At 43.6% G+C, this 22305-nt stretch overlaps 1 protein-coding gene across 6 annotated transcripts in view; it reads left to right on the top strand.

The window, feature by feature from the left end:
* The window catches only part of SMG7 (SMG7 nonsense mediated mRNA decay factor), a 104152-nt gene that overhangs the window by 78575 nt on the left and 3272 nt on the right, over positions 1-22305 (top strand). For 5 of the 6 annotated variants that reach the window (XM_005290732.5, XM_042851292.2, XM_005290734.5 and 2 more), the window contains 7 exons: positions 11258-11402; positions 13401-13783; positions 14707-15078; positions 16856-17005; positions 19660-19740; positions 20350-20509; positions 22053-22223. In XM_005290732.5, the coding sequence (XP_005290789.1) occupies positions 11258-11402; positions 13401-13783; positions 14707-15078; positions 16856-17005; positions 19660-19740; positions 20350-20509; positions 22053-22223 (1462 nt within the window). The remainder of the gene's footprint in view (positions 1-11257; positions 11403-13400; positions 13784-14706; positions 15079-16855; positions 17006-19659; positions 19741-20349; positions 20510-22052; positions 22224-22305) is intronic. The other variant, XM_042851293.2, reaches the window with a different exon arrangement.

Genomic DNA, 22305 nt, shown 5'->3' with positions numbered 1-22305 from the left:
AGACGGTACTAAATGTGAGATTTCTAAAGATAGCTACAGCACTTGACCCAAGGTTTAAGAATCTGAAGTGCCTTCCAAAATCTGAGAGAGATGAGGTGTGGAGCATGTTTTCAGAAATCTTAAAAGTGCAACACTCCGATGTGGAAACTACAGAACCCGAACAACCAAAACAGAAAATCAGCCTTTTGTTGGTGGCATCTGACTCAGATGATGACAATGAATGTGCGTGAGTCCTCACTGCTTTGGATTGTTATTGAGCAGAACCCATCATCAGCATGGCAGCATGTCCTCTGGAATGGTGGGTGAAGCATGAAGGGACATATGAATCTTTAGCGAATCTGGCACGTAAATATCTTGCAACGCCGGCTACAATCGTACCAGGCGAATACCTGTTCTCACTTTCAGTTGACATTATAAACAAGAAGCAGGCAGCATTATCTCCGGCTAATGTAAACAAACTTGTTTGTCTGAGCGATTGGCTGAACAAGAAGTAGGACTGAGTGAACTTGTAGGCTCTAAAGTTTTACATAGTTTTATTTTTGAGTGCGGTTATTTTTTGTACGTAATTCTACATTTTTAAGTTCAACTTTCATGATAAAGAGATTGCACTACAGTACTTGTATGAGGTGAATTGAAAAATACAATTTCTTTTGGTTTTTTTACAGTGCAAATATTTGTAATAAAAAATAAAGTGAGCACTGTACACTTTGTATTCTGAGTTGTAATGGAAATCAACATATTTGAAAATGTAGAAAACATCCAAAAATATCTAAATAAATGGTATTCTATTGTTTAACAGAGCAATTAATCAGTTTTTTTAATCGCTTGACAGCCCTAATTTTTACTACTGTTAGCACTACATAATCTGCAAAGCTTGAGTATAGACTGAATTCTGTTCTGCCTCATATATTAACTTGATTCAAGACAATAGGGTTGCATAGGTGTACATGAGGACAGAAACTGACTTGTAGAATCTTACTGCTGGTGGTTCATGAGCCAGCTAACACAGTTTGACTTTCAGATACCAGATTGTTGTAAGGCTGAGAGTTAATAAGCCACCTTTTTAACTTGTAACTGAGCATATTTGGTAAGGAGTCGTTGATGGATTCAACCCTAGAACTCCTAATGCCAGTTTTAGTACCACCCTTTTGTAGAGAACCATTACATTTTGAGGGACCCCAAGTACCTAGGAAAATTCACTTCAGCTGTCTAGAACAGGGGTCGGCAACCTATGGCACGCGTGCCAAAGACGGCACGCGAGCCGATTTTTAATGGCACACTGGAGCCTGCCGGGACTTCAGCGTGCCATTAAAAATCCTGCCCAGCCCGGCCTGATCTCCTCTGCCCTCCACTCCCCCTGCGGGGGCAGGGAGCAGAAGCATAGCCGTGCGCATGGGGTGGGCAAATGACCCCACTCACCCAGCACGGCAAGCCGCGGGGTCCACGCTCCTGAGCCGGAGCGCAGCAAGCTGCCGGCCCCTCCCGCGCCTTCTCCCCTCCCCTGGAGTTCTGTCGCCGTGTGTGCAGCACCATGGGGGTTGGGGCTGCGTGCTCCCACAGGGCAGTGTTTGGCTCCGCGGGGAGGAAAAGACGCTCCCCGCTCACCCGGAGCTCTGCCGCCGAGGCTGCGCGCTCCCACGGGGCAGCTTATCAGGCTCTGCGTGGAGCCTCATGGTAAGGGGTCTGGGGCCGGGGGGAGGGGGGGTTGGATAAGGGGTGGGCGTGGGGGCAGTCAGGGGACAGGGTGGGTTGGATGGGGCGGGGTGTCTCTGGAGGGGGCAGTCAGGGAGTGGGGGGGTTGGATGGGGCATGGGAGTCCCGGGGTCTGTCAGGGGGCGGGGGGTGGATAGGGGGACAGGGAGCAAGAAGGGTCCTGGGGAGGGGGGGGGCAGTTAGGGTGGGGGGTCTCTGGAGGGGGTGGTCAGGGGACAAGGAACTGGGGGGTTGGGAGTTCTTAGGGGGGCAGTCACCCAGCCCTCTCTGAGCCCTGACCTCTCACCCCTCCACACTCACTCACTCACTCACTCACTCACTCACACTCTCTCTCTCTCTCTCTGCCCTGAGCCCCGCACACACCCCAGACCCCTGCCCTGAGCCCTGTACCTCCCTCATACACACCCAGCCCTCTGCTTGACTCCTTCATCCCACCCCCACAACCCTAGCCCTGACTCTGGCACCCCCACACATCCCCAGCCCCCGCTGTGCCCTGACACCTGCACTGCCCCACATCCCCACCCCCACCCGGAGCACCAAATGGGAGCTCCTGCACCCCCCCCCAACATTCCCATCTGAACCCCTCGCCGACATTCCCATCTGCACCCCTCACATCAAATGGGAGCTGCCCAGGTAAGTACCCCACACCCAAACCTCCTGCCCCAACCCTGAGCCCCCTCCCTCATTTTTAGCTCCTGGCCCAACCCTTCACCCCCAGCCCTGTGCTCAGTGCACTGCCACCCTCAGCTCCGTGCAGAGAGAGGAAGAGAATGCCCAGAACCAGGGAGAAGGTAGGTACCCACTGTATGTGGGGAGGGCTGGGACCCCAGACTGACAGCGGGCTGAGTGGATCCGGCAGCCAGGATCCCGGCTGGCAGGAGCCGGCGGATGCAACCCCTGAGCGGCAGTGAGCAGAGTCGCTCAGTCCACTGCCGGTCTGGGGTCCTGGCCACCGGCCCCACACAGCCCGCTGCTGGTCTGGGGTTCTGGCTGCCGGACCCTTGCCAGCTGGGGTCCTGGCCTCAGGCCTCGCTCAGCCCGCTGCCGGCCTAGGTGAACAGAATCCCAGACCAGCAACGGGCTGAGCGGGCTGGTGGCATAATATCAACATTTTAATTTCATTTTAAATGAAGCTTCTTAAACATTTTAAAAACCTTGTTTATTTTACAATTCAACACTAGTTTAGTTATATAATATATAGACTTATAGAGAGAGACCTTCTAAAAAACATTAAAATGTATTACCGGCACGCGAAACCTTAAATTAGAGGGAATAAATGACGACTCAGCACACCACTTCTGAAAGGTTGCCGACCCCTGGTCTAGAAAGAGTGAGTGTGTATCAGATCCATCAGCTGCCTTTGCTACAGTATCTATGATGTTGATACAGCTCCTTTTTTTGGCAGTGATTGATAGACTTACTCTGCGGAGATTCAATTTATTTTCTTTGAGGGAATCAGAGAGTGGCTTTGGACAACTGGTCTTCTGCTCATTCTCTTCTGAGGGCTTTCTTGAACATTCATACTTCATCTAATGCAGAATGTAGTGCAGTTGTGTATCTATATATTCCAAAGATGACACTAACACTTAATTTCTTGTTTCAATTCAAGGTGTTGATCATGATCCCTTAATTGTTTGGGTCCTGGCCATCTTAAGACTGCATGTCTCCTCAGCACTCCCCTGACAGTTGAAATTCTGATGAGGTCATGAGCTGACATGTCTCAGATTCAAACAGGGACTGTGGAGGCATAATTTTTTCAGTGGCATGTTTAGACTAGAGTCAAATTCCCTCCCTTTGTTGGTCTGACAGCTTTAGTTTGACTTTAGGTCATTCTGCAAAGCCTATCTGTTTGCTCAAGCTTTCCCTGAAGGAACTGGTGGTTCTTTTGTGGTGGGGAGTTGAAGTACAGAAGAAATGGTCAATCTTACATTTTTGTTTTCATAAATTGTAAGCGAAGCAAGACTAGTAAGAGTAAGTTAGACATCACAAAAATAAACCAGGGGAAATTGGCTAGATACTAGGACAGTTCTTTACAAATTCCAGTGAAATGGGAAGGATTACACTAAAAGATAACGAGGAGTCCTTGTGGCACCTTCGAGCCTAACAAATTTATTTGGGCATAAGCTTTCGTGGGCTCTGACCCACTTCATCAGATGCATGGAGTGAAAAATACAGTAGATAGGTATAAATAATATACAGCACATGAAAAGATGAGTTACCTTGCCAAATGGGGGGTCAATGCTAACGAGGCCAATTCAGTCACAGTGGATGTGGCCCATTCCCAACAGTTGACAAGGTCTGAGTATCAACAGAGGGAAAATTACTTTTTTGTAGTGACCCAGCCACTCTGTCTTTATTCAGGCCTAATTTGATGGTGTCAAGTTTGCAAATTAATTCCAGTTCTGCAGTTTCTTGTTTGAAGTCTGTTTTTGAAGTTTTTTCATTGACAAATGGCCACTTTTAAGTCTTTTATTGAGTGTCCAGGGAGATTGAATTGCTCTCCTACTGGTTTTTGAATGTTACAATTCTTGATGTCTGATTTGTGTCTATTCTTTTGTGTAGAGACTGTCCGGTTTGGCCAATGTACATGGCAGAGGGGCATTTCTGGAACATGATGGCATATATCACATTGGTAGATGTGCAGGTGAACGAGCCCCTGATGGTGTGGCTGATATGGTTAGGTCCTATGATGGTGTCCCCTGAATAGATATGCGGACAGAGTTGGCAACAGGGTTTGTGGCAGGGATTGGTTCCTGGGTTAGTGTTTCTGTTGTGTGGTGTGTAGTTGCTGGTGAGTATTTGGGGGTCTGTCTGTAAGCGAGGACTGGCCTGTCTCCCAAGGTCTGTGAGAGTGAGGGATCATCCTCCAGGATAAGTTGTAGATCCTTGATGATGCACTGGAGAGGTTTTAGTTGAGGGCTTTGGTGATGGCTAGTGGCGTTCTGTTACTTTCTTCGTTGGGCCTGTCCTGTAGTAGGTGACTTCTGGGTACCCTTCTGGCTCTGTCAATCTGGAATGGGCCACATCCACCCTGACTGAATTGGCCTTGTTAGCACTGACCCCCCACTTGGTAAGGCAACTCCCATTTTTTCATGTGCTGTATATTTATACCTACCTGCTGTATTTTTCACTCCATGCCATCTGACAAAATCTTATGCCCAATAAATTTGTTAGTCTCTAAGGCCTGGTCTACACTGGGGGGGGGGAGGGGGGAATCAGCCTAAGATACACAACTTCAGCTACGAGAATAGCGTAGTTGAAGTCGATGTATCTTAGGTCAACTTACCTTGCATCCTCATGGTGCGGGGTCGACTGCTGCCGCTCCCCTGTTGACTCCGCTTCCGCCTCTCACCGCGGTGGAGTACAGGAGTGGACGGCAGAGTGATCGGGGATCGATTTATTGTGTCTACCCTAGACAGGTGTAGGTGTACCCTAAGGTACCACAAAGACTCCTCGTTGTTTTTTCTGATACAGACTAACATGGCTGTCACTAAAAGATAAACATACATAAGGAAAGGGAGAGTGCCTTAATTTACATCCTCTTCTAGCCCTCTCAGTGTACGAGTTACTTCAGCTTACTCAACTCTCTCATCTAGACTCTCATCAGCTTACTATCATGTAACTTATACTGCTTTACCTGTAACTAGGGCCCTACCAAATTCACAGCCATGAAAAATGCGTCACGGACTGTGAAATCTGTTTTTTTGTGTGTGCTTTTACCCTATATTTTTGAATCTTGGCCCACTCAATCTAAGGAAATAACTTGGTGTGAAATAACTAGTGTGGAAAGCCTAGAAAAGAGGGGTGTAGCAGGTAAAATAGGAGGGTGTAAGGAGTTGTTTGCTCAAGTGGCATAGTAGATTGCGCTTATTAGCAACTCTTTGGCTGCCAGCAAAAAGTTGCTATTATCAGAGAGTTGCTAATAAGCAGAAGAAAGATTTGCAAGGCAGCAGCCAGGGAAGAAAGAATTGGGACATGCCTTTTCTGGATGTAGCCATGCAAACCTGACTCTGGCAGGGCAGCTGCAGTCTGGATGTTGGGACTTTCTATGGGGAGCTGAGGGGCTCATGAGGTTGCACCATACCTCTTCCTAAACCCTCCATGGGTCAGGGATCAGCACAACCCAGTGCTTTCTTCCTGGCATGCAGTCCCCTGGCAAGGCACAGGGAGAGGTACTGTGCCACGCTGACATCCGGGATGCAGCTCCCCTTCCTGTTACTGTCCTGCCCACAACCTTCCTGGCCATCCATAGCCCCATACCGCCTGTGCAGTCCCTGTGTGCAGAGAGGTTTGCTGGGCTGCAGCCCCAGAAGGAAGAACTGGGATGGGCTGAGCACTAGCAGCAAGCAGGTTTGGGGGGTTGCAAGCAGGGAATGCCTGTCCTACCACTTCTTTTCCTGGCTGCAGCCTTGCAAATCTGCCTGCGGTGGGCCTTTCTTTAAAATAAGGGATGTGGGGAGGGGGGCTAATAAGTGGTGTGCTGTTGCCAGTATCCAAATCCCATTAACACTGATGTTAATGAGAATGGAATTGGCAACATTTTGCTGGGACGCATTAACTGGAAGTTGCTAACATCAGAATTGCCATTAAGTGGAATCTACTTTATACCTACCATCTTACAAGTCACTGCTACGTTTGGCCTATGTATCCAGCTAGAAGTGAATGAGAGACTAGTTGATAACTCTCACAGAGGGGGCTGGAAAAAGGTACAACTTACATCGACTTATATTGGCTCCTGAATTTGGCTTTGTTCTCTGGGTAGAGTTTAATGTTGTTTCATTCCTGATAGCGAGTGGCTGTATTTACTGTGCTGTTGGGCGGTTTAAGAGAAACTATGGAAGTACATTGTGCTTCCCAGAGCAGTTTCAACACTGGTGTATTGAATATTAGCCAGATTTCTGGCTGCAGACAACTGTCCAGGCAACGGGGGTTTGTGAAGTCAGCTAAGCCTTATGTTGCAGGGACTCTCCAGCTGCCCTGTTTAGGCAGCATTCCATCTCCTTTGCAAGCTAGAGCAGTACAAGGGGGGTGAAGCCAAGGGACAGGATATAGCCCAATGTGTTTAAGATAAATAATCAAATTTAATAGCACCTAATTGTATAATTTTCTCAAAGGTAATTTTTCCCATTTCACAGATAAGGGAAATGCTTGCTCAGTGGCACACAGAGTATTGCAGTGTGAAATAGACTGATTCCCTGCATCCTGCTCTAAGCACTAGACCGTGTTATCTCACCTGGGAGCAATGAATCCAATAGGGCAATAGAAAGTGTAATAGAGATTTTCTTAGGGAATAAGACACTTGGTAGAATGGTCTCTGATGTAAAGCTGACTTTCTCCAAGTATTCTGAGGTTCCCCATTAATCTCTAAATCAGACCCGATCAATCAGTCGATGCAGCTACTAATTGTGTTAGTGATTTAAATTAAGTGGTTTATGGAACTGTAATATTAAAGACTTGCGTTGGGCTTAATGTTGCTAAGACATTTTGTTTATGCACGAATATTGTGTAAACCAATGCTGAAGAAATGACAGGCTTGCTGGCTGGTAAATTCATGTCCTGGTAGCATGTTTACTGTATGAGGGGCAATGTTTGGTATTATAAAGGTAACCTGCAAAGGAAAAAATTTACACTTCTAATCTGCTTTACGATAGATAAAGAATTTTTATTTCAATGGGATTACTTTTGTTTAAAGTTACTCATGTGTATGAGTGTTTACAGTACCTTGGACTAAAATTGTACTCAACTTTTCTTTCAGTGACAAAATCTGTCACTGAAAAAAAAAGTTACTTTCAACACTAACAAAGCTATTAACTTTTTAAATACACACAGGCCACAGCTTTCAAAAATAGAGGTCTAAAATTAGGCACCTAAATCCATATTTAGGCACTTAAGGGTGGAATTTTCAAAGTCACTTTAGTGACTGAAGAGCAAAGTTGACTTCAAACCCTGAAGGAGTATAGCCTGGTGAAAATAATGCATCTTTCTTGACTTGTGGAAATTCAATATATCAGAAGGTGATGTTGGCTACAGATATGTAGTTTATCAGCTTTGTGGTTGAGAGTTTATGGCATCCTCACAGTAAGATTGATAATGAGGCTCTGTCTTTTTCAGCATAAATAAGTGTTTAAAATGTAAATTATTTTGGATTTTTTTTCTCCCCAATATAAAATCTCAAATTCTGCTATTTAGGAAACTAAAGAAACAAACAAATATAAAACATCCACTTCAGCAAGTTAAGACTGTAAAATGGTAAAGTTAAAAACTAATGACAAAATCTGATTAGATTTTTAAAAATCTAATAAAATTATCAGTCCTGCAAGCAGAAGAAATCCATTTTGAGAAAAACTTCAAAACCTACTTCAGTACATAAAGAAATAAAACAGGACAGAAGACCCCTTTTCTGCGGGTCACCTTCAGAACTTTTGTACAACATTGATGTTTTAATTTTCATTTTATGGAAAATACTTTGGGGATATTCAAATGTTCCTATTGCCTGATTGCGAAGGGGATACTTGTTTTCATGTAGCTATTACACAATAATTTGAAAGGGGTCTGCTTCCAAATCAGTCACAATAATAGAGTTGCCAGTAGAATTAGGAACTTGAGGTGCACACAAGAAACAAAACTCTGCATGTTTTCTGACTAGTAAAATTTATTTGCTAAACAAACAAGATCACAAACACTGTAATACATCAAAGGAGATGGAGCCAATACAAAATGGCTAGCACTTGCATATTCGCATCATCTCTTGTGAGGAGCCCCAGAATACATGAGGTGATCTGCATGTGGTTGTCAAATCAACGCAACCAACATGTTCGACTGCCCTGAGGCTGGGTCTTAACTCGTATAGGGTGTTATGCCAACACCCACCGTATCTTATACATATTCAGTGATGGTTTTAACCTTTTCCCTTATAGGTACTTCTACCCTCAATAAAATTGGAGTCCCTGTCTTCAGTCGCTCAATTTGTCTCTTACGTCATACTTATTAGCATTTACATCAATTAGTTGCCATGGTACATCTGCAGTTAGTACATGTTAGTTTTAGTTAAGCTCAACATCCTTTAAAATTTCCCTACAATTTCCAAAAATATACTTTTGTGGTACCTCACTTCGCTTTTTCCCATCATGTACCACTCTCATTTACTGTAATACTTACCTTGTGACTTAAGGTCAAACTGTCGATTAAAGACCACTTACCCGGTAACTACGTACATCAACACTTTATGCCTAGGCCTTAGTTATGCAAAGCTTATTGTCATACAGGCTTGTGACCTGTAGGCCCTTGTGTTACAGCCTTATGACTTCTGAATGACTCTTACCTCTATGCCTGTACTGTGTAGCACTGGAAACTAAGGCCAGGTCTACACTACCCCCCTAATTCGAACTAAGGTACGCAACTTCAGCTACGTGAATAACGTAGCTGAAGTTCGAAGTACCTTAGTTCGAACTTACCTTGGTCCACACTCGGCAGGCAGGCTCCCCCGTCGACTCCGCGGTACTCCTCTCGCCGAGCTGGGGTACCGCAGTCGACGGCGAGCACTTCCGGGTTCGACTTATCGCGTCCAGACTAGACGCGATAAGTCGAACCCAGAAGTTCGATTGCCAGCCGCCGAACTAGCGGGTAAGTGTAGCCAAGGCCTAAGTAACTTTGTATTGCATGAGAATGAGGAAGTGAGTGGCTAGACGTTGTAGTGTGCATTTTAATGCACATCACACATACTCAAGGCTCTGTGTGTATAAAGTAGTTATTCAGTCCCTTAGATTCTTACATAATTCTTTGAATCTGCTACATAATTGTTTCCCCAAATCGAAATGTTCATCATGCAGTACAAAACCTTTGACTACCCATGTGATGGGGTTGGATCACAGAAACCCCCTTGGGAACTGCCACCCGATTTGTCGAGACTACCTCTGAGCCTGTTTTCCCTACCAGTTTGGGACTCCAGAACCCTGTCTTGTTTGAGTCAGACATGCTAACCTTCTACAAACACAGACCCAGGTCTGAAACATGTCCCACAAAAGTCGCAGGCTTAACTGAAAACCGCTTAAGAAGTGTTCCTGTCTCCAACACTCAGATGCCCAGCTCCCAATGGTGTCCAAACCCCAAATAAATCTGTTTTCATAAATTGTTGGCCCTCTATAACACTAATAGAGATTCACAGCTGTTTGCGTGTCCTTCCCCCCCCCCCCAGTATTAATACATACTGTGGGTTAATTAATAAGTAAAAAGTGATTTTATTAAATACAAAAAGTAGGATTTAAGTGGTTCCAAGTAATAACAGACAGAACAAAGTGAATTACCAAGCAAAGTAAAATAAAACACGCAAGTCTAAGCCTAGTATAGTAAGAAAACTGAATACAGATAAAATCTCACCCTCAGAGATGTTTCAATAAGTTTCTTTCACACGCCTTCTTTCTTGGACGCCTTCCTAGTCTGGGCACAATCCTTTCCCCTGGTACTGCCCTTGTTCCAGCTCAGGTGGTAGCTAGGGGATTTCTCATGATTGCTGCCCCCTTTGTTCTGTTCCACCCCCTTATATATCTTTTGTGTAAGGCAGGAATCCTTTGTCCCTCTCTGGGTTCCCACCCCTCCTTCTAAATGGAAAAGCACCTGGTTAAAGATGGAGTCCAGTTCAGGTGACATGATCACATGTCACTGTAAGACTTCAAGCCCTCATTCCTCTCAGCCTGACTCACAGGAAGGCCTGCCTACAAACAGAGCCATCCACAGTCAATTGTCCTAGTTGATGGGAGCCATCAAGATTCCAAACCACCATTAATAGCCCACACTTTGCATAATTACAATAGGCCCTCAGAGTTATATTTCTAGTTTCAGATACAATAATGATACATACATACAAATAGGATGAACACACTCAGTAGATTATAAGTTTTGTAATGATACCTTACAAGAGACCTTTTGCATGAAGCATATTCCAGTTACAGTATATTCACACTCATTAGCATATTTTCATAAAATCATATAGAGTGCAATGTCACAACCTGAAAATGTGGGGGCAGCATAGAATTGAAATTAATATCCAATAACACATGATACTGTGCTGGATGGGGCTGAGTAGAGACTGGAAAAGAACTGGTGTTCGGGTAGGGAGGCTTGCACCGAGGGACCACTCGAGGGACCTTTTTAAATAATTTGGGTCAAATGAGCTGCATAAAATATAGGGCCTTGCATATATACTGCATAATTTAGGATGGAGCAATACATTGGGAGAAATCTTGCTGCAGCTTCTTTTCCAGACTGCATTTGTTCTTATACACTGTGAAGTAGGGAAGTACTACTGTCCCCATTTTACAAACTGGGAACTGAGGCACAGACAGGCTAAGTGACTTGCAGAAGGTTGCACAGGAAGCTTATGGATCTCCCAAGTCCTCATGCCCTAACTACTTGGACCATTCTTCCCCTCTGACTATCTGGACAGAGTGAATATATCTCAATCTGGGCCTTCCATTTCAGAACTGAGATGATGTGGATGGCTGACAAAAATTCTGTAACTATTTTTATGTGATTTCTTTTGATATAGGTAAAATCTCAGACTGAGATGAGGAAAACTCCGGTGTCCGAAGCCAGGAAAACACCAGTAACTCAGACTCCAAGCCAGGCAAGCAACTCCCAGTTCATCCCCATTCATCACCCAGGAGCCTTCCCTCCTCTTCCCAGTCGGCCAGGTAAATCAGCTGATTCTCATCTGAAGCAGCGCTTACTACTAACTGCATAGAAATTCATGTGATGAAAGATATATTGAAGCATCCCTCAAGGCAGCAACAGTTTTAGTAAAATTATCATTTCAGGTTATGGACCTGACTTAAGCATAATAACCAGAGCTTGTAGTTGAATTGAAAAGTGAGATAAATAGGGTTCCTTATATTTTGGAATTATGTTCCGTGCCATGATGTCTGTATGGTTTATATGCAAATATAGTACATCACTTAGGTTTTGCTGTTGAAGGACAAGCGTCTAACTTTATAACATGAAACTGCTGTAGTCTGCTCTTGTATTTACTTATAATATGACAAACTGAATAAAACGGGATTTTAAGCAAAGATGCTTCACTTAGCAGTGAAGTATTCAAAAGATGAGCCTAGGAGCTTAGATTTATAACTTTGTTAGACACTAACAATCATGGACTCAATAAAAGCACTGGATTTATGGCTCATTACAACAATCTATAACCCAGTAACCCTCCTTTGTCCTGAGACTGCAGAAGTATTAACTGCCCACTTCATCTTGAATAGTCACTTACAACATGTTAACTCCTTATGCTAAACAAGCTGTTCCACCTTATATGTAGCCGTGACACCTTGAGTGTCTTTCCCAGACCTGGAGAAGAACTCTGTGTAAGCTCGAAAGCTCTTTCACCAATAGAAGTTGGTTCAATAAAAGATATTACCTCACCCATCTTGTCTCTGTATACAATACTCTCATAACTGCATAGCTGATCTTTTATATTTTATCTGCTTTACAGCCAAGTTTCCACTGAAGAAGGTGTGGTGTTAATATTTGTGTTTAAACATATTTAGACAATATATCTTATGATTTGCTGCTGCTGTTTCTCAGGGTTTTGGTTTATCCACATAAACAGAGGGATCTTGCAGCTTTAAGTGCCACTATCATGTTTATTTTCTCCATGCTGCTTGCCCATGGAGCACTTGCAGAGCCCACCTTCCCCAAGTGGTGCTGCAGCTATTCCAAGTAGCAATTGACCAAAAGTGGGAATGGAGAAAGAGGACCATCATTTCTTACACTAAACTCAACTGAAAATCTGGGTTGGGAGGAGCAGCTTCAGTCCCTTGTCTTCCGCCCCAAACTGCAACAATATGGACTGCAAGAAAAGAAGAGTTAGGCCATGTCTACATGCACAGTAGTGCAGCTGCACCGATGCAACTGTGCGGCTGCAGCATGCATGGTGAAGACACTATGCTGACAGGAGAGAGCTCTCCTGGTAGTGTAATAAAATCACCTCTGAAAGTGGCAGAAGCTATGTCAGTGGGAGAAGCTCTCCTGCTGACATAGCGCTGTGCACATGAGTACTTATGCCAGTGTAATTTGTCGCTCGGGGGTGGTTTGTTCACCCCCTTGAGCGACATAAATTATGCTGGCATAAACTGTAGACATAGCCTTAGTCTTGCTGAAAGGAGGACTTAGTTCTGTACCCACTTTACTCTTTGGATAAATTAAGTCAGGGACTGGAGACTACCTGGGCGTGGGGTGCATCTTGATAGGTTGCCAGTCCTCCCTCTAGCATTGCAGTGATTCAGTATCAGACAGAATGTGGGATGGAGGAGTGCCCTGAGAGTAGTAGATTGAAAATCTCAGGATGGTGAAGGCAAAAGAGTTGGAGAAAAAGTAGAAACAAATAGGTTAATTTTAGTGTGGAAAAATTTCAGGGGGTCTCTCCAGTTGACCATAACCACTAACTAAAAGGGTAGCTAAAAAAAATTCAGAAATAGAACTTCCCTCTAAAATATCAAACCCCTTCCCCTGATTTTTGAGTGTGTGAGAATGTATTTCCCCCAAATGACAAAGTCTCACAAATGTGGAATTACAGCTCATATTTACAGTCTTTATGACTGAAACACGGAAAATAGAAAACCATGATGCATATCCTTCATTGCTTAAGATTTGTGGCTTCCTAATGGTTAAAGGTGTGTTTTTATGTTTTCTAGGGTTCCCACCTCCAGCATACGTTATACCTCCTCCTGTGGCTTTCTCCATGAGCTCAGGTTACACCTTCCCAGGTGGTGTTTCTGTTCCAGGAACCTTTCTTCAGCCTACAGCTCACTCCTCTGCAGGAAACCAGGTGCAAGGTGGGAAACAGTCCCACATTCCTTACAGCCAGCAGCGGCCCTCTGGACCAGGGCCAATGAACCAGGGACCTCAACAGACAGCACCACCTTCCCAGCAACCCCTTACATCCTTACCAGCTCAGGCAACAGCACAGTCTGCAAGCCAATTACAGGTCCAAGCTCTGGCCCAGCAACAACAGTCCCCTACAAAAGCTGTGCAGGCCCTAAGGAAGAGCCCACCACACCACTCTGGATTCCAGCAGGTAAACTTAAAACATAAGAACTATAAAATTCTTCAAGCATCCATGAAAGGGAAGGATGCAGTGGCCAATATTTTTAAAAATAGGAGCACAGGTCCCAGTGACGTCAATAGGACTTGTGCCCAGAAGTCACTTAGATCCTTTTGAAAATCCTGCCTTTAGGCGCTTAAATATGGATTTAGGACTATGGACTTTAAGCTCCTATTTTGAAAATTTTGGCCAGTATAGTATGGCCAAAGTGTGCAGGAGGGTATAGCTTGGTGCTGTGGACTATTGGCTCTATAATTAAAGCTAGCTATTGAGGTCTGAAATGTTTCGTATGGCAGACAATGTATTCTCTCTTCTGCAGATGGCTAAAAGGTGATCTTTTCGACTAGATGTTTCTGCTTTAGGCTTTTCTAGACAGCCTGGTGGTTTCCTGCCTAACTAAGGAGGCTGGCCCTGGATCTTTCCCCATAACTATTCCCTCCTATCCTTTTTAGTTAAATGCATCACAACATTGGTTCCTTGCCATCCATTAGTTATAATCAGCACTTGAGAAATCTCCTTTTGAACATTGCTCCGTCTGAAATCTGTAGCTGAGAGAGACTCCACCCCCACCCAAGGCACCTCAGTTGGAGGTCTGAGTCAGCACCTCGGTTGGAGGTCTGTGAAGTCTGCAAATTGAAATGAGGATGACATTTCCCAGGTGTTACCTCAGAGCTTGAGTAGGGAGTGTGAAGTGAGTGCTCACTGAAATTCTGAACTTTGGTGAATAAGAACTGAGAGAAACACGCTCTGGGATTTATAAAAGGAGAATCTGTAATCTACCAGCGGGCATGGCCACCAGGAATGAACGTCTGAATAGAACAGAGAGTCGTTCAGTTAACCTTTATGGTAATATTCCATTGTTTATGCCTCATGGTGAAAGTGTGCATCTCTTTTAGTATCCGCAGGCAGACTCATCAAAGCATCTCTGGAATCCTCCTCAAGTCCAAGGCCCATTGGGAAAGATCATGCCTGTAAAGCAGCCCTATTATCTTCAGGCCCAGGACCCCCTAAAACTGTTTGAACAGTCATTACAGCCTCCTGTGATGCAGCAGCAGCCTCTGGAGAAAAAAATGAAGCCTTTCCCCATGGAGCCATATAACCACAACCCCTCAGAAGTCAAGATGCCAGAATTTTACTGGGACTCCTCCTATGGCATGGCTGATAATAGGGTAGTGATGGCACAGCAGGCTAGCATGGATCGCAGGGGGAAACGACCACAAGGAGTCTTCCGCCCAGACCAGGACACTGTGCCCAGGATGGCTTTTGAGGTAAACATACTATTTTGTTAGTGGTGAAGATCATCCGCAAGACTCTGATGTCCCTAAATGTGCAACTCCAATTTTTGGCCATATCCTCTAGCAAGAAATGCCTAAGTGTGGGCCTGTTTCTGGCCCACCCCCCAACAGGGATAATACCATATTGTACTGCCTTCTGGAGAGTGGTTCACTTGAGATTCCAGCCACCAGTACTGGATTTGCCACTCAGTTGGTCTAATTATATGGGAGCATATTCTTGGGGAAACTGTTGGTTCAGGCTACTGTCAGTTGCACTCAGTGTAGAAGTGACATTAACCTCTGCACTAAAGCAAGAATTTGCTGCTTGACAGCAAATGGAGAATGCATGCCACATTCTGATTTTGGTGACAGGCTCCCCTCCCTCCTGCAAGAGACCCTGTTAGTGATAGGCTAGGTTGAGAGAGATCCTATTGTCTAGGAGCAAAGATCAAAAAACCTTTTCAAACAATTGAAATTGAATTACTGCCTTCTAAACAAGCTGCTAACCTGCACTTGATATCTTCGGTGCATTGATTCACCAACACATCCAACCTAGGCTGGAAATTAAAAATTAGCCTCCTGCTTCAGTTTCCTTTTAAACTCCACCAAACAGAAATGGGTGACCTGCTTGCCTGGTCCATTGCTTTGCCAGACTCATCCTTTGCTTCTGCTCATCCAGTTGTGCCTCATATTGCTGTTACAAATATTGTGGTTAATTTCTGTTCTTAGTTCTCCAGAAGAGAAGTCTGGGGTGCAAATACTTTTTGGTATTGCTTACAAGGAAATTGAGGCAGAAACCTGGTTTCCATTTTTAACCTGGGGTCAGGTGTACTTGGGTGAGTGTACTGAGGTTTAAGAGGTCAGTTCAGTTCCTTGAAGGAGAAGAGCTAGACAGTGACCAGGAAACTGCCTCATGCCTAATGTCAGGTTGTGTTTTTAGATGGGACAATGCCAGTGTCCTGGTCTCACCCCCAACCATGGATCTCATCCATGCTGCAACTTTTAATTTGGCTGCTTGAAGCATGAGCAGAGACTATGCCACGCAACCCACCTGTGGCTGATTTAATGATTACACACACAATGTGAGATGACTAATTCTGTCCCCTCCCCCTTTCCCAGGTAGGGAAACCTCCTTTTGCCCGATGGTGCCTTCACTTGTGGACCATAAGAGTAAGGGCCATTAGAAGTAGAAATGTTTTTCTCATGAAAACTAAACTTTACCATACAAAAATAACCAAAACAGAAATGTAATTTGCTTATAACTTAAAAACAAAAACAGAGATTGGCTATAGAAAAAATATGGTGATTTTTCTTATCAGAAAACCAAACTTCAGATCCGGGTTTTCCTTGCCTTACAAAATGTGGAATGAATCCATTAGTCTGTAGGTCACTAATATAACAGGAAGGACATTCTCTAAATTAGTTACCAGTCTCTGACTGAAAACTTCAACTTAATGTAAAACTGCATCATTCTGCTGAATACGCATAAGGACAAGATATTAGTTTTGTTATCAGTTCAGCATTCTCTTTCCATCTCCTCTTCCTTGTTTCTCTCCTTATGTTGCGCGGTCCTTTATGGTCTTGTGCTTCATTTGCATGCTGCCTTTTTAACTTTATAATATTCCTCTCTTCTGGACACTATTATGTCTTGCCTTATTTATGGTTATTACGGCTTCTCTTCTCTTTCTGTGGCTTCCCTACTCGCTCCTATCCTTGCTTTTTTCTTTTCCCCTCCTCTGCTGCTTCTGACTGTGCTCCTTTCTGTCACTAGGACCCCAAGAGCTCCCCTCTGCTTCCTCCGGACCTGTTAAAGAGTCTGGCTGCCTTGGAGGAGGAGGAAGAGCTGATTTTCTCTAATCCTCCTGATCTTTACCCAGCTCTGCTGGGGCCTCTCGCCTCTCTTCCTGGACGAAGCCTCTTTGTATGTATTTGACTTAATTCTGCTGCTTCTCACTCTAATTCTGGCATCTCTTTCCTGTGAAGTTGTAAGATGTGTGAAATTTTGTTTTCCCTTGTTGAGTTAGTCTCTGCCTGGGAGTTTAAACAAGCTAATGGCTCATTAGCTCAGGATAATTGAGGAGGAAATTTATAAAGAATAGAATAGCTATTGATCCAGTTCCTGGACTCTTGGCTTGTTCAGAATTTAAAATAATTGCTTTGGTTAAAAGTGTTAAGTCCACAGGCAAAACATTGATGCAGCATCTATAAAATTCTGCTTTCCACAGTGGAATAGGCTTGGTTACTCACAAGGTTCTATTTTATCCATATGTAAAATCATTGTTTTCATCCCTTCTATATGTTACATCATATGAAAAAACTAATCCTTTAAAAATGCAAAAGGATCACAGAAGGAAGAAAATACTTTTTAGAAAATAATTGGAAGTATGTGGATAAAGAATATAAGGTTAACTTTCAGTCTTGTAGATTACAATAAGGTTTGGCAATGTGGGAAATCTTGAATGTTATGTTTTAATAGCATACTAGAGCCTTCTTACTTGACATTGACCGGGGGAACCATTGAAAACTGCTGAAGGTTGTGAATTGGTAACAGAATATCAATTAAAAAGCATTATTTCATATTTTATTATGGCAATTGTAATTTAAAGTTACAATTGACTAGTTAAATGCCCTGTAGAATATCTTGTAACAATAATGAACTCTTAGTAATACTTAGATTTTTAAAATTAAGAGGCACTTCTGAATGCATTGGGAGCCTCTAATTCATACATAACACAATAAATCAAAGAAACAAAGTCTTCACACAGTTCTGAACAACCAGCAGCACAAATATAAAACAAATTCCCCCCTTCTTAAAGCTTTTATCCCCCCCGTATTCAAACTAATCTTTGCTAAGAAGTGGAAGGAGGCCAGCTTAGTTCATGTACCAGTTAAGTGGTGTGGAATTGCCATGTTTGGTATTTGAATTCTAAAACATTTTCAAAGTATCAAGTTGTCACCCTGGCAAAACCCAATAAGCTAGCATCTGCTTACTATAAAAACTGACAGGGGAATTCCTGGTCAGCTGACAGGATCAAACACAAAGATGTTCCTGATACAAAGGCCTAAATTCTAGGGAAGGACTACAGTGCAGGCTGCAGTGTAATCCAGAGGATTTTATTTTAAATATAACAAAAAATATAATGGACAACCATACTGAGATATTATGAACTTAACAAGGTATTGAGTGATGCACCAATTTTAATTTTAACTTTATCACACACAATTCATTTGTGACTTACATAGTCATCCTGAACTCCGTGGCACTGGCTGCTCACCGGCACATAAATGTTTATATTATGTGGATAGAGCCAACTTCCTGAAAATTGATTCACATTCATTCTCCATTCCAAACAGGCACATCATGCCAAAACGCCTCGTGCTGGTTTGAGGTGCATTATTGCTAACTCCTCAACGCTAGCGGTTACATAGAGCAGAAGGGAGAAAAACTAGTGGGGACTCAGTTGAGGGATGAAAAGTTAAAAATGACAAGAGATTCCCTGCTGTCTGTGGAGGGTGACTGCTGGCATTGTACTGACTCTCCTTGTTTCTAGCTGCTAAACTGCTTTATAATAAACTTAAATACATAGAGCAGTAGTCTCCAACCTTTTTATGCCCAAGATCACTTTTTGAATTTAAGGGCAACCCAGGGTCTGCCCCGCCGCACTCACTCCATCCTCCCTCTCTCCATTGCTTGCTCTCCCCCACTCTCACTCACTTTCACAGGGTTGGGATTCGGGAGGGGGTGCAGGCTCTGGGCTGCGGCCGAGGGGTTCTCTGTGGGAGGGGGCAGAGCCTGGGGCAGAGGGTTGGGGTGCAGGAGGGGTGTAAGCTCTGGGAGGGAGTTTGGATGCAGGAGGGGGTCTGGGGTGCAGGAGTGGGTACAGGGCACAGGGCTGGGGCAGGGGTGCAGGAAGGGATATGGGGGCTGGCTCCAGGAGGTTGCAGGTTGGGAAGTGGAAGAGAAATGCTGGTCCAGCATAGCTGGGCCTGCTGTACTCATTCTACTCCTGGTCTTAATGCTGCAGAGCCATTCATAACCTGCCCATTGAAGGGAGCGGCACTTACCTTGGGCAGCCCCAGCCCCACACTGCTTCTGAACGCGGCCAGCGCAGTCCTGGGCGGGGAGGCGGGGCAGGGCAGGGGGTCTCTGCGCAGTGCCCCTCTCTGCAGGCACTGCCCGAACAGCTCCCATTGGCCAGAGTTCCTCTGAAGTATCAGTTACTGACAAAGGCCAAAAGCAAGACACCAGACTTGATAAACCAGTGGCCTAATCCAGCATGATAAATCATAAAATGAGTTTGGTTGAGATTTTACCTCAAACTTGGTGTAGTTGCTGGTGCTGAGGCATTAAGTGGATTTCAGTTAATGTGATGGGTTTGTGACACTCTTCTGCATGTATCAATATTTGCTTCATCCCAATGTTGGAAAATAACTTGTAAAATATTTTTGATAAACAACTTGCTTTAAAGTATTCTGGTGATTAAACAACTTGTCCTTAATGTGGCATAATGTGCTTTCTGTCTTTCACAAATACAATAAACATCTAATGACATCTTTCCCTTTTGATCTCTGAAGAAGTCCCTATTAGAAAAACCATCGGAGTTGATGTCTCAGTCATCTTCTTTCCTGTCCCTCACTGGCTTCTCCCTAAACCAGGTATGTAAACACCAAGAACTCTTAGCCCTTCAGTATTGGAAACTTCCATTCAGCTCTGGTTATATTATGGAATCAGGGTGGTTACACTAGTTCCAAAAATGTACACAAGCTGGAAAGGAATTCCCAGCTGTAATTTTATTCCTTACAGGTAGATGTTTTTTGGGTCTTTCCATTCTAACCTACTAGACACTGTCTGGTCCCCTTGTCTCATTTGTTTGTTCCTTCTTTGTCTCCTCTTAGGGCCTGATTCTGCAGACCAACAGTCAAAACTCCCGTTGACTTCACTGGGAGTCTTGCCTATGTAAGGCCCCAGGCTTGACTCTTAGTGTGTATATCTTTCCTTCTTTTCATCATCTGTTGCTTGCATGTTTCCCACTAAGGACTGTGAGCACGGTCCACTGACCTAGTTAGGATTTTGTGGTACACCTGGGGAGATGATTCAGGAAGTGATAGGAGTTTATATAAGTAAAATGATTATAAAGGAGATGGGGTAAGGGGGAATAAACATGGAGTTCATGAAGTGTTTTAACCCACACCACAAGTTCTTTTTACAGCCTTAATGTTTCAAATAAGTCTGTTACTCAGATTAAACTCTATTTAATATTGCAGGAAAGATATCCAAACAGCAGCATGTTCAATGAGGTATATGGGAAAAACCTGAATACCAGCACAAAAGCAGAGGTCACTCCCTCAATGGCCCATCAGGAGACATCACTATATTCGCTCTTTGAAGGGACGCCCTGGTCTCCATCCCTTCCAGCAAGCTCAGGTAATAATCTTGATATGACTTATTTCCTGCACAGTAGTTCAGAAGGCTGCACAGAAGCTATTTCTCTACCTATTATGATATATATTGTATTATCTGTTAAATGTGACCTGCAAATGAAAAATTTCTATTTGCTTCTTTATAGTATATAAAGAAGGCCTGAAAGTCTTTTTCAAAGTCTCTTACTGCTTGCTGTCTTTGTTGTCTTTTGTATCCTGTTTTTTGATGGAAGACTATAAATGCCAGAGAATTACAGGGTTCTGACATTAAAAGAGAGAGTAAAACCTGAGCAACTGAGTGGGGCAAGAAATTGTAGTCCATTTTTCAAGCTATTTTATTAATACTTATTTAACTAATTCCTGACCAGCATTTGGGAGAAAAGCTCTAATGATTCAGACACACCCGCTGCTTCCGTTCTAGTCCTCCAAGAAGTCCTTCAGACAAATCAGGGAAGACTAGATTTCATGGTCCTGATGTTTCAAAAATAAAGGAAATAGGGTGGAGTGCTACTTTAATACATCACAAAGAGGCAGAAAAATGCACTCACACATTTTTCCTTTACAGGTCACCTTTTAAAGACCATACTATAGTAATACAGTTAGAGTAGAAAGGAGAGGTAAATCAAGAGGCATAGGCAAGGGAGAGAAAAAAATTATTTCAGAAGATGGCAAGCTGAAGCCAGGAGATGGGAACGCTCTTCCAAATGGCAGCAGCTGCAGAAGACTTTAGTTTGTGCAGCAGAACAGAGGTGGTGGGTGCTAGATGAGATGTGAGGGTAGAAGTTTTTCTCAGTCTAAAAAGATGCAATTGCAGAGTGGTCTCTTCCAGTAGGACTTATGGCAAGATCCTCCATTCTGCATTCTATCATCTCGCCTCATCATTTAAGTGGCCTCCTGCTACCCTATATTATAGGCCTCTCATCTATCCTTAGGTAACATCTCCTCTACCAGGTAGATCTGCTAATATTCCACACTTCCTCAACACCTCTTGCTTGGTATTTAGTACAAGTCTGAATTCCTTTCAGACTATTGCAGATTTCTGTACCAGTCAGACTTTCTGAATTTGATGATTCATTACTTAATGCCAGACTCTTTGCAAAATGATCGAGACAGTGGAGAAAGAAAATCATTTTTGCATAAAACAATGGCTTTGGTCAAACTACAAAATAGGCACATTTCAGATTGTGAACTGGGTTTCAACACTGAAAATTGCACCCAAAATGTATTTGAAATAAATTTGGAGAAATCCCTGCACAAATATCTTGCTAGGAGATTTCCAGTGTTCTCAAGTAAGCACACAAATGTTTTGTTCAGTTGGCAATTAAACTAAAATTATTCTACTACTGTGGTGTGGCATATTCACATTATAGTTGGCAGATTTCCAAATCCTGAAGTTAATATAATAGGGAATAAACTGACCCTGGCTCAGAGAAAAGCCTTGTGACTGCAGATATTGCAGCAGAGTTTAACATTCTCAGATGTGCAGAAAACCCTTACCAATTTTTTGACATTTCTTTTACTCTGTCTTGATTTATATTGTTCAACAGATCATTCAACACCAGCCAGCCAGTCTCCTCACTCCTCCAACCCAAGCAGTTTGCCAAGCTCCCCTCCAACTCATAACCACAATTCTGTTCCATTCTCCAACTTTGGACCTATTGGAACGCCAGACAACAGGGACAGGAGGATTGCAGACCGTTGGAAAACAGATAAACCAGGTGAGTGCTAGGTTCCAGTCCTGGGGCAAATACTCCCCAAGTTAGTCTGATGCTTTGCAATGCTTTTTTGTGGCATACACTT

Source organism: Chrysemys picta, chromosome 8 (genome assembly GCF_011386835.1).
Source record: "Chrysemys picta bellii isolate R12L10 chromosome 8, ASM1138683v2, whole genome shotgun sequence".
Classification (NCBI taxonomy): domain Eukaryota; kingdom Metazoa; phylum Chordata; order Testudines; family Emydidae; genus Chrysemys; species Chrysemys picta.
The sequence above is the reverse complement of the archived record's forward strand: the minus strand, read 5'-3'. Positions and strand labels throughout refer to the sequence as shown.